Consider the following 12,994-nt stretch of genomic DNA (forward strand, 5'->3'; position numbering starts at 1 on the left):
GGTGGAAGAAGTAGCCTACTCAAAACTATGACTTACCTAAATGGCTAATGCACTTTCTGCCCCCTGCAGTTTAAACGACTCTTGTATTCCCGGTTGTGATTTATATATTTTCTATGTAGGATTGTGTATGTCAATTATTTATATGTAAGGAAAAGTGCAGGAATACTTTATTATATAAGTACAAAAGTATAAGCATCAAAACATACTTAAATGACCCCAACATAAGTACAGATTGGCCTATTTTAGAATAATATATATTATATGTTTTGATTATAATTATTGATGCATTTAAGTTTTATCAAAGCTTGTAAAAGTGCAGCTAATTTTAATTACTTTATATACTGCAGGGTAGCTTTTGAATATTAAGTTATTATTTAAGTGTTGATTATATTTAACATCATTAATCCAAATCTGCAAAGTAACTAAAGGTATAAAATACATGTAGTGAAGTAAAAGTACACGATTTACCTCTGATTTGTAGTGGGGTAGAAGTAGCAAGAAAATGAAATACTCAATTAAAGTACCAATCCCTCAAAATTGTACTTAAGTACAGTACTTTAGTAAATGTACTTAGTTACTGTACACCACTAATTACCATGTATGTATCCTATGTAAATAAATAGCTACTTAATCTGCTCATCCTTGTCAAAATTAAGCAGGATCTACTTTTTTGAGCTAATCAACTTTAAGACGTCTTTATACTGTTTAAATAAGTAACAATGACAAGGGGAATTAAAGAAATGAATTACTAGATGGAAAATAATCATGTACATACATTATTATAATAATAGAACACACTTATTACAGCTTTGTAATACAAAACATTAATTTGGTTCATTTTAAGAATAACCTTTATACCAAAGCAGTGTATTTTTCAGTTGTATGCTTAACTCATGTCTTACTGTTTAAAATGTATTTCTGATTATCAGCAATGTGTGTTGAAAGTAAATCCAACTTAATGTAAGTATTTACAACATATGAAAATATTTCATGACCAAGACTAAATATCTCTGAAGTAACAACATTTAAGTATGCTCTTCCATTAAAACTTCATTTTTTCTTGACAGACAGATCCTGTGTATGCGGCAATGCCATGAATGACCACTGGGTGGCGCTTTCTACACGCTGAGTATGAACCTGCATGTTACGCAGCAGGTTACAGAGTTTGTTGCTGACTGAATGTTATACAACTTAACTTTAGGCAAACATTTAAAATAAGGAGTATGCTTAAGTGAAATAAATATTTGTTTAATACTATGTCCTGGGGAGAGTGGGACTGTTTTCACGAAACAGATACATGCTGAAATAATATGGGATTTGCATTTCCCAGCATTCAATATTTTATCCGCAATTGACTGTTTACGTACGGCTCGTCATATATTATTGTTGTCGTGCCATAGGGTTAGTTGCGCATCTACAGTTCCCTTTGGCACAGGGGCTTTAAACTTTACACTTGCTTGTTGAATGGCATGTCAGTGTTTGGCATGTTTCAGTATTTGCCATCCGTTTGCAGGGCTACTTGTCAGAGAGGCAGCAGTCACGGTGAGCCACGCCTATTGTCCATGTGCTTCATCCTCCAATCTCTCCATCACACGCTCAGTATTTTTTGCATAAAAAGTGTATCAGTAGGGCAGCGCTCTCCCCGGCACATGCAGGGCTCACATGTAGCGTGGCTTTACTGAACTCATGCACGGTCGAATAAACGCATCACACTCCCCTCCGCTCCAGATCCCCGCCAATGAAAATGCACAAAAGCGTGAAGGAGAGAGAGGGAGAGAAGGGAGTCCGCGAGATACAAAGAGTGAGTCAAATCCCACACTAACAGACACAAGTTGATCACTCTAAAAGGCGGTCACATTTCACATACTCACCGACAAACGTGATAGATGTGGGTGTGTGTATCAGTGGGTGTGTATGTCATGCCTGACACTTAGCTCACGGATATGCTGATTTATCTTTTTTTTTCTCATCATGAGAATCTTTTAATCTTCGCTCGTGCAACACCACACTCGCTCGCGTCGAGGCGCAGTATCTCAAGAACAGAAGGCATCCATGTATCTTTGAGAAGACCAGTCTGTTCAACTCACCTCTGCCAGACCTGAGCTGAGCACCAAGAGAGACACATCTCTACAACTTACTGGGAGACAACTTTACGCTCACTGGAAACATTTCCATAACTTCTTGATATTTGTAGCTGTTTGGAGCAGGTGTTTTACGCAAAGCTGTTTTTTGACTTCCTCACCTGTCTTCAAAAGACTTTAGCTCCAGTCTTGTGACTTTCAACTACATCTATTTTCAAGTACGTTTGAAAGTGATAGCCATCTACAAGAGAACATGGATAACAGCCCTGGTGGTGGTAAGTTTCACTTATCCATTATATAAGCAATTCTGAACTAAGATTGCGGAATTGGTTTGCAGCGTTTTCAATGATTTTGTTGCTAACAATCAATAGGGGAAAACTATTAAGATGTGTCTGACTCAATCTAAACCTGAAATAAAAAATATAAAACTTCAGTTTAAGTGTAAGAAATATTTAATAGGCTATAATGCAAAAAGGCATTATTTATTATTTGACTGAAATCTCTACATTTAATTTGTTGCCAAATATGGTAATTGTCAACCGTGTGCAATCTAAAGTGTAAATTATAATTATAGGTCAAACATTAGATTCCAGAAATATAAATTTAGCAGGTTAGACTTATGAGTTTTTCTTTATTATAATAAGACTCGTGCGATTTGGTCTTCGGGAATTATCATGTAAACTTTAATAAAAGTACAATGCAGGAGGACTCTACGCAAACTTTGTTTTTACTTTTTAACTCAGCGGTGCCCCAGTTAGAACACCATAAGGTTGTGGGAAGGCTGGCCACTTCCTGTTACTCTCCATGAAAACAAACTCACGTGGAGCATCAGTGCACTGGCTCTCACTGTATTAATAATCTTCCAGAGCCAGCACTTTATGTGCACTAACCCTTTATCACCTCACGTTGGAAAAAAACAAAGAAAGTTTGGCGTAAAGGTTGTGTTTGTTTCTATTATCGGTGCCTGCAGGTTACATGATAACCGTGAAGATTATTAGACAGGGCTTTCTCGAGGTCAGCCAAAGGTGCACATGCTTTGTGCTTCCCCTTGCTAATTGATGGTGAATCATTTACAACAGCGATAGTCACGTTACAGTACAGGTGATGGGCGCTCCCTGTAAGCAGCGTCATCATGTAACTCTAATCTGAGGGCAATACACTCACCGAGTTATGACTTTCTATTTATGTGGATAAAGTAGGTCAGTGTTTGTCACGGAACAAGCAATGCCGTTAAATGTGTAATCACAGATAGTACAGATGTAGTATTAGCCTATAAAGATGCATACTGGGTTTACTGGTTTTGTGTGATGTTTGAAGGATGTTATTTGTTGTTGAGGGGAAAATTGGTCATTTCAAGCTTTAATTTGATTGTCGATTGATATATTTTCAATATTTTTATTGTATTGCTTATTTTCTATTTAACTGGCAGTGCATCTTGTATCTCTCCATACGTCTTTATGTTGTCTTCCTCTCAGCTTTCTAACTCTAAAAGAACACCTTGAACCGGTTTACCTGAGCTTTAATGTTATTGGAATTCACATGACTTGATTTTATCCATGGGGTCAGTGAAGTGATCAGAGACAAAGCTAATAAACATTAAACTTGGCAAAAAATATGTCTGCAGTGGGGGGCTGTACCGATCATAAAGTCTAGAAGATTAAATGATTGTGTGCATGTGTTTGTTGACACATAACCCCTTCCCTGCAGAAATTATTGGGTAATTGGATTGAACAAGAATTCAAATCCCATTTGTTATACTAGCATACAAAACCAACATAAATATGCAATTATAAGTTTAACGTTTACATCAACATAACATAAGCATTCAGGATCAATTGTAAGAGTTAATCCCATGTTTTGAAAGAAACTAAATCATTTAAATTACACATTTGTACATCCTCATTATGCAAGTTGCAACATACATCCTTGACATAAAGTGAAGAGGTTAACTTAACTGTACTTTGATGTGACTGTCATTTAACAAGACAAGCCCCCTTAATCTCTCAAAGGCAAACACAGTATGGGCCACATTTAAATTAGTATTCTCATTACTTTTATTTGGTAATATTGCAACTTTTTAACCAAAACAATACTGCCTGCGAAGCTTTTCTGAGTGGTAGCCTACAGTTGACCATTTCCAATATTCTTAGGCCATTTACAATAATTAAATTAGTAATTAATTATCATTATAAAAGATGGTTTTACGAAAACTAGGCCATCATTTGGAAGAAATAACGTGATTATTAGAAAAGTAGGTGTTCATATTGCATTTCCTCAGAATTTAAACCTGGGTCACTCTGGCCACATACTTCACATATTGTTCCTAACCTAGAAACAGCCAAGCTGACAGCACGCGCTGCTGATGCTGCTGCACAGACCACCCCGTCACATAACATGCTGCTCTATTTAATGTGGCTCTTTAATTGTGAAGCGCCTGGCGAGCTGTAGAAGCTCGGGCTTCTGGCTGGAGCGCAGATTCGAGTCTTCCCAGAGAACACTCCGTCAAAAGCCTCCTCACGTGGCTTCCCTCTCTGAGCCGCGTGCGACGCGTGAGTTCCCCGGGCCCTCCCCCCGCCACTTCCCCGCTCTCACGGACGCTTTTGTGCGGATGTTGCCTGCGGCGATGGTGAGCCTGGTCAGTGGGTCAGCGATTCTATGCATTTGCTTTTTTCTCTCTCGTCACGTTTTCCCGCCACATGCGCCGTTTGCTTGTATCGAAGCCCCCCCCCCCTCTTGAAACAGAGCTCGCAGTGCGGTAAGAGCTGACTTGATTTCGACTCTGCAACATCTGTAGGCCTACCCATCGCGTCGTTTTAGATCGGATTAGGGTGGGTTTCAGCTGGAAATTGGAACGTGACTCTGCTGTTAAACACAACATCTCTCCTCTCATCGGCTTCCCTCGCCAACGATGCTGTAACAGATATCGGATTAGAAACATTAAGGCTGCATCCCTCATATCCTACAAAAGGATGTTTTTCAATCTATGTTGGATAGCGTGTATGCCAGACATGCAGCAATTTCAGCCACAACAACTGTAAAACCCAGGGCATTAAGACTACTAAGGCTATATATTTCAAATCATATCCTGGTGTTTATGTATTATATCCTCTGTGATGCTCTGATAGCCTATAGTTCCTCATGGTCAGTGCATGAGCCAGAGTGTGTGACAGCATCAGAGATGCTGGAGGCAAATACACAGAGTTCTAACAAGTTCCTGTGATATTGACCTACTTACACAAGCCTATGGAGTATACTGCAAACACCCAAGTAGTGCTCACTCTTTCGCTATTTTAAGTAGCACAACTCTTTATTGGCTTTTACATATAATAAATATTAGTTATAAACGTTACAAGGGCAACACTTATTATGGTCACCTTAACTGTGGGTCTTTTCATGTCCTACATTATAAGTTGATTGAGTGAAAGTAAAAGATAAAAGACAAGAAAGGAACTGCTGTGCCTGTGCTCACTGCTCACGTTTCTCTGCCTCCCACCAGTCCAAGTCAGATTAGGGTTTGCATGGGTAGACTAAACTTTACATGAGCATAAATAGATACATGTGAAACACTGCCAATACTAAGAATATAAAGCAGGGCTGATGACACCTACAGCTTTCTTTGACTTCTTTAACCATATGTGGCAATGATGCTATGATCACAATACAACCACATGTATGAAGGGAGTGTGACATGTTTATATATTAACCTTTTGACTATGGCACTTGACACATGGAGGTTTGATAGTATTTGTCCATCACTACTCGCGGATTGTAAAAGGGATTGTTCATTGACAGTGTTTACAGCAGGGCAGCTATCCAGGTAATTCATAAATACTTCCTGTACATGTGATTCAGGTGGACCTGCAATGTGTTTGGTTGCAGTGGGGGTTGGGCTATGTCTGAATGTAAACTCAGGAAGAGTTGAGGCTCGGGTCTGCTGGTTCTGGCATGAGTCAACAAACCGCCAACATGTGCTGGTTGAGGGATTATCAAAACATAAGGGCTAAAACAAATACTTCCGCCAGCATCACACATACGAGGTCTGCTGCACTTGTGCATGATTTAAAGGCTGAGTTAAACTAATGTATGATGGCACGATTTTGGATGCAAAGTATTCTATAGGCTATTTGAATATTATCCATATTTCATCATGGAAGAAGTTTTACATTGAAACCATATTTGTTTGTATTATTTGGAATATTACCCATTATATAATGTGTCATTAAACGTCACTCTGCTGGACTCTACTGTACACTGAGTTGTTAGTATATTAATACACCAGTCCAGTACAGCTGAGACTTTTTCTCTGCAAAAACGTGACTCACATTCTCCAATTGTTGGTGGTGCATGAACAGCAGTGGCTGAGATATGGTGCCACTTGACGCCCGGGGAGCTTCCCAGTCAGCTTGTGTTTGTAAACAACGATCTGACGTTTAGATTGTTGACGTGTATTTCGACACGAGACTGCGGATTTCAGTCAGAGCACAAACCGTGTCAGCAGTCCATGCATGTGAGGTGGCGGTCAGGTGTCGTGCAGTTAGCTGGCGCAGGCCACGGTGCCAGAAGCGCGAGGCTATTATTGGAGCGGAGAAGGCAGCAGACCCTGCAGACACGTGAGGCCGCGTCTCAGCTCATCCACAACGCATGACTACAAGACAGAGAGGGGCGGGGGGCGAAATGTACAACCATCCTCAGATGAACGACGAAAAGAACATTCCACATATACGGGTTATTTATAAATAGCCTACTGCATGAGCATGACGCAGGAATTATTTACAAAAGGAGCCTTTCGTTGGTTCTCCTTCTCCTGCCTGCTTTGTTGCTGTGCTAACAGCAGTATTTGTGTGAACTGTGAAGACCACTGAGACAAATGTAATATGTGTGATATTGGGCTATATAAATAAACATTTGTTGATTGATTTTTAGCGCCTACTGTATCCGCTCGTGCGCAACATTATGCATATTGAACTCAGGACAAAGACACGGCAAATTAGCAGAGCTGTTCACTGCTGCCCAGAATTTGCGCGACTTTAAATCACGTTAAAAGTTATATAGTTGCTTATTTACAAATAAAAATAGGGATAGCCAACGTAAAAATGTGTGATGTTGATTAAGCCATCACTTTCATATATATGCATATACAAAAGAATAATAATAAAACATATTATTATAATATAATATAATCTTAATAATAATATTTCCAATATCTGGATAATTACATTATGTGCTGCTTTAAGTCTAGAGCTTGAAATGATATTTTTGACCTGATCGCAAACTTTCAGCTCAGAGGTCTGATGTTCTCCATTCTGTCCCTTGTCTGCAGGCGTCATCTTGTACGCAGGGACCTCCGGCAGCTCCAGCCCCAGCCTCGGCAGTCCTGGAAGCCCCTCCAGTGGGTATCAGACCCAGTCCCCTTCTCCACACTCCCAGCCATCATCTCCAGAGGAGGTGGTCTTCACAGAGATTGGGGTTGTTAAACAAAGGGCAGCTTCATGCAGAACCTTATCCTCCAAACTGGTATTCCAGTTTCCACAGCTCCAAAGTGCCCCCCCAGCGGCAGCCACTCCACAGCATACGTTTGCACACCCCATTGCAGGAAAGAGGCCATGCGGGTTCACAGGAGCTTTCACAAGTAAGTGTTTCCTCACTGTTGTTTTGCATTAAGATTTATACTTTAATCGATATTTTGCAGATGATCTAACAGTCTGTGAACCCTTCCTCAGAGACAGGTGGAATGGTCCTGCTTTGCAAAGTCTGTGGTGACATTGCATCTGGTTTCCACTATGGAGTTCATGCATGTGAAGGATGCAAGGTAAGACCCTGATAAGAAAAATCACACAGATTGATTCAACAATGTGTTCCTTTTCAGTGCACCAGTTTCATGTGATTTTATTTTTGTTTCAGGGTTTTTTCCGCCGCAGCATCCAGCAGAACATCAACTACAAGATGTGTGTGAAGAATGAGAGCTGTCTGATCATGCGCATGAACCGCAACCGGTGCCAACACTGCCGCTTCAAGAAATGCCTCTCTGTTGGCATGTCAAGAGATGGTGAGACATCCTGACACATTTTTCATGAGAGAGGCCCTTGTGCAGTTGTGCCAAAATGCCACAGTGCCCTGATTAGCCAAAGCATAGGGGAATTAGGTGGCCTGAAAGAGGCAGAGTGCTGATATCTAGGTCTGTGTGAAAAATGTAATGCGGAAAATCTTTTGAGGTCATCGTGCCAGTAGCTCAGCCACTAACTTAATCAGCAGACCTGCAACTGTCTTGCCCTTCTTTGTCACCGCACTGCCAAACACTACCATCTGGCCTTGTATCACTCTCTTAATGTTCTGTGTGTCTTTCTCGTGCCTTTGCAGCATCCTCCCACAATTTGCTTACCTCTATGCTCTTTCAGTACAGTACCTCCCCCTCCACGTACCCACCATCTCCCCTTCAGACAATGATTTATGAGAAGAGGAGCCTTGGCGTCCCCAAAGCTATCTATCATCCGGAAAACTGCAGCAAACACAGGAATTATTTTAGGAAATTGGAACAGGGTCAACTCGATTACATTGTGTATGCCCATAGAACGTCTTACAGCAATTAATGAGGGACAACATTTTAGCAAGGGATGCAGAACAGCCAATGCGTGATCAGGCATGATGCTCACATCAAGTAGTTTTAGATCTGATTGCTGAACTTTGATTGATGACATATCATTACAGATTAAGAATACAGCTGGGCTGACCTAGAAAAACAATACAGAATTAGGCCTATAGTGTACTCGCACACCCTGACCTACTTGGTATAGTTTGCCTTCCTTCTTCCTCTCAGTATGGTTTCTGCTTATCTCCACCCTCCAGCACCCATCATTGCTTTATCAAGTAAACAGGTGGCTGTTATTTCTGCATGTGCTTGACACTTCTGGTGCACAGAGAATATAGGGTGTCATAATACGACTCAATAAGAAAACAGTTAGGTTGGCCCTCATAGAGGCAAACTTGAAAATGCTAAATAACCACAACCTAGAAACCCATTTTTGCTCTGCTTCAATCATTACGAAAACAGGAAAACCGCATGCAACTGCCTGCAGCCCACAATAATTACTACACCCTGATTTCACACCACGCAGCTGTGTGACTTTAGCTCTGCAGCATAGGCAAATGGTTCAGTCCGTTGGCATGATGGCACATTATTCTTCCTCTAACCAAAGCATTATTTATTTACAAGTGAATCACCTCATTCAATTTAACACTGCAGTTGTATGTAAATGTCATATGTTTAACATAATGGGAGTAACAGTACATTGCTTTGTAATACAAAATATTTATGCAGAAGAATCTTTTGCTACACTTCCAAAAAAATACATTTAAACATACTATACTATAAAACTCGTTCTGCAATCTTTAATCCACCAGCACAGAAACACTAACACACAGTGTTACCCATCAGTCTCTCACATCAGTCCTCTTCATGTTCTTAAAACATGTCTCTGCAACTCGTGTATGCTCTTCAAACCCACCTCTCTCATCCTTCTCCCTATCACGATCTCAGTGCCGGTGACATCATGCTCACGTTGCCCCACTGCCCTACTTACAAAGGGAGGGAGGGAGCTTGAGAGGAAGGAGACGGGTGGATAGAGAAGAGGATGAGGCAGATGGTAGCAGGGGATCTATAAATAGCCTCTCCAGCTGATGGTTACTGTGGGAAGGGGGTGAGGAGAGGAAAGTTTTATCTCATAACTTGGGATGTGACTCTTTAGAATCTTCCACATGTTAGGGTGATTCTGTGGTCTGTGTATAGAGGTTTCATGGGTAACTGGTTCACCAAGCTTAGCTGAATCTATAGCCAGCCTCTTGATCTTTAAGAATGTGTCGAAGGTTTTGTTTGAGAACTTGTCAAAATATCATGTTGTTACAATAGCTGAAAACTGATCTTTTCTCACTGATTGTGTTTCACCAGCTGTGCGTTTTGGCCGCATCCCCAAAAGAGAGAAGCAGCGGCTCCTGGATGAGATGCAGAGCTACATGAATAGCCTGAATGAGTCAGCTGCCATGGAGATGGAATCCCCTTCAGTGAGGGAAACTGCCAGCTGCACAGAAGATGGCAACTCAAAAGAGGCCATCGGGGAAATCTCCAGAGCCTATCGCGACATCTTCACCAGCAGCAACAGCGAAGAGAAACCAACCAAGAGCTCTAACATCTCCTCCAACACATGTCCCTTTTCTCAGGATGCCAGCTTTCCCCAAGTGTCCTCTCACCCCGCCTCCATCCAGAGTTATCAGTCTTACCCTGTTGTCCCTAATGACAACACATCCACATTCCACAATGTTGACAACAATCGCTCCTCCTACTTAGTTTCAACAAATCAGAATCAAGATCAGTCCAACAGTACAACCTCTCAAAGGGGCAGCTCTGCCAATCATAACAGTTTTCACAATGCAGGAAGTTCCCAAAACCAGCCCTCCTGCCCATGGAAATTAGCTTCAGGAGCTAAAGTGCTGGTAAGTGCAGAAAGCATATGATCAGATCATAACTCTTGTGATGTGTCTTATTTGATCAGCAACTTATTAATTGTTCTATTTCTTTTGTCTTTTCTAAAAGGCATGTCCCCTCAATGCGTGGCCTGTATCAGGGGCAGAGTGCACGAGTCAGCAGATATGGGAATCCTTCTCGCAGTGTTTTACTCCTGCTGTCAAGGAGGTGGTAGAGTTCGCCAAGGGCATCCCAGGGTTTCAAGAGCTTGGCCAACAAGACCAAGTCATGCTGCTCAAATCAGGCACTTTCCAGGTAAGGACATACATTTTTGATGATTATGATGAAATATGTAAGGCATGTGGCTCCTTCTTTGCAAGTCCAAATGTTTGCTTAGTGTACGTTTTTGACTCAAACGCATCTTTTTGTTTCTTGTGTGTTTAGGTTTTGATGGTGAGGTTCTGCACCTTGTTCAATGCTGAGGAGCATACAGTAACTTTCCTGAACGGCCTAACTTACCCACTGTCCACCCTGCGGGCCTTAGGCATGGGCACTCTGCTGGACGCAATGTTTGACTTCAGTGAGAAGTTGGGCTCCCTGGGGCTAGAGCCTGATGAAATGGCCCTCTTTATGGCTGTGGTGCTGGTGTCTGCAGGTGAGAGAGGCACACTATTTACATAATGAAAACAGTGACAAAGGAGTAAAATGTTATTAATGAACCAATAGTGTAGTAATTGTTTCAGTCAAACACTGACCTTCCTCTGTGCTCCTTAGATCATTCTGGCATCTTGGACATGCAGGCTGTGGAGCAGCTTCAGGAGGGTCTGATCCGTGCCCTACGGTCACTGATCACTCGCCGTCGCCCAGATGAGAACACCCTCTTCCCTAAACTCCTCCTGCGCTTGCCAGACCTGCGCACCCTCAACAATATGCACTCCGACAAACTGCTGGCCTTTCGCATTGACCCTTAAGCAGGCTGCTTGTTCACGGAGAACACAGACACAAACTGTTTTACAGAAAAACATACAGAACACACACAATTACAGATATTATCTTCCATGGACAGGACCTTCTAGAAAATTGAAGAAAAAGGATTTGTAAAACCTGAGGAGTGGTTTTCAAAGAATAATTGAAGGCAGTAACAAACCTTTTGATTCACTATTGATTATACTTACTCATGTATACACATAAACCTCAACACCTCTTGAAAGACATTGTCTCAGTAGAGAAATGTATGACCACGTAGATTTAGTATTGCTGTTTTGGAGAAATTATGTGGGCACTTGCTCAATATGTCCAGTATACCTAAGAATAAAATCTGTTCACTTCTGTTTATTCCTTATGCTGTGCAGCTTCCATCACTAAGCAGTAGCTAAAAGACAGCACTCACTTAGGGAACATTAGGGCTGACTGACTTTGTATGTCTGTGGTTAAGGTAAAGGGAACCTGTACATAATACATAGTGAAAAGCGAAATATTAAAGGTAAATGTGTATCAATGTTTCACAAACATACCACCTGCATTACTCAAATGAGACCACTATTTTGGCACTTGTACACGACAGGATACATTCAGTCTCTTACTTTTTTGACAAATCTTCCAGGCGCACCTTAAGTCTAAGTTTGACTCCTTCATAAGTGAATGGCATGTTTTATTATTTCAAAAAAACATTGTATACCTGTCACTATATTGTATGACTGCTGGACTGGTCGAGACACGTAATGCATGTTTGGATTTGTAGTTCCTTTGTTTATTTTTGATGCTGTAAATATTATATGACCCTAATGTCAAGGTATCAATGACTGATTTGATGTGATGGACCGGACAGATGAGTTTGGTGTAAAGAAGAATGTACTGACCTTCCCGTAATAGGTTTGGGTTTGGCCATGCCAAGGGGGCTTTGCACAGGAGAATATCAGATAGGGATTTTGACATGGTTTAGACTCATTGATGATGTAACCAACCAGCATAATCCCTGAAGTCACCAGCATTCACTCCAACGTTCACCCTTCCTCTGCCCACAATGTTTGTCATACAAACACAAGAGATATTTTTGTGAGCAATCTTATTTGATTGGTCTTCTCACTGTTTGTTTGTTTGATTTTGGCTGATTGTACATTTTGTAAATAAGTATTCCTATATAGAAATTATATAATGATATAAAGTTCAAATAATCTATTAATCTGTTTTTGTGTCATTATTTGTATCCATTCAGGCAAAATGTAGTAAAGATGAAGTTAGAACCAGTGGTGGAAAGTACACTTATTCAACTATTTTAAGATCAATGTGCTGCTTTAATGCTGCTTTATTTTTTAGGACGTCTTAATTTAAGAGGGAAGTGTTAAACTATTTACCGTAATACATTTATTTGACAGGCATAGTTACTATTTACTTTGCCTATGATACTATTAGGCCTACATTATAAACGTACACATTGTTAAGAGTAAGGATCAAATGA

At 40.8% G+C, this 12,994-nt stretch overlaps 1 protein-coding gene across 2 annotated transcripts; it reads left to right on the forward strand.

The window, feature by feature from the left end:
- The first annotated feature begins 1,684 nt into the window (after positions 1-1,684).
- nr1d4a (nuclear receptor subfamily 1, group D, member 4a) lies at positions 1,685-12,701 on the forward strand. 2 transcript variants are annotated; one of them, XM_034208852.1, is made up of 8 exons: positions 1,685-1,801; positions 7,402-7,710; positions 7,802-7,890; positions 7,983-8,127; positions 10,024-10,565; positions 10,666-10,851; positions 10,981-11,191; positions 11,311-12,701. In XM_034208852.1, exons 1-8 carry the CDS (start codon positions 1,687-1,689, stop codon positions 11,505-11,507), a joined length of 1,794 nt encoding a protein of 597 aa, XP_034064743.1. In that variant the 5' UTR covers positions 1,685-1,686; the 3' UTR covers positions 11,508-12,701. The 2 variants fall into 2 exon arrangements, with proteins under 2 accessions (XP_034064743.1, XP_034064744.1); XM_034208853.1 differs by lacking the exon at positions 1,685-1,801 and adding an exon at positions 1,833-2,356.
- Positions 12,702-12,994: the final 293 nt, after the last annotated feature.

Source organism: Gymnodraco acuticeps, unplaced genomic scaffold, assembly GCF_902827175.1.
Source record: "Gymnodraco acuticeps unplaced genomic scaffold, fGymAcu1.1, whole genome shotgun sequence".
Taxonomy (NCBI): domain Eukaryota; kingdom Metazoa; phylum Chordata; class Actinopteri; order Perciformes; family Bathydraconidae; genus Gymnodraco; species Gymnodraco acuticeps.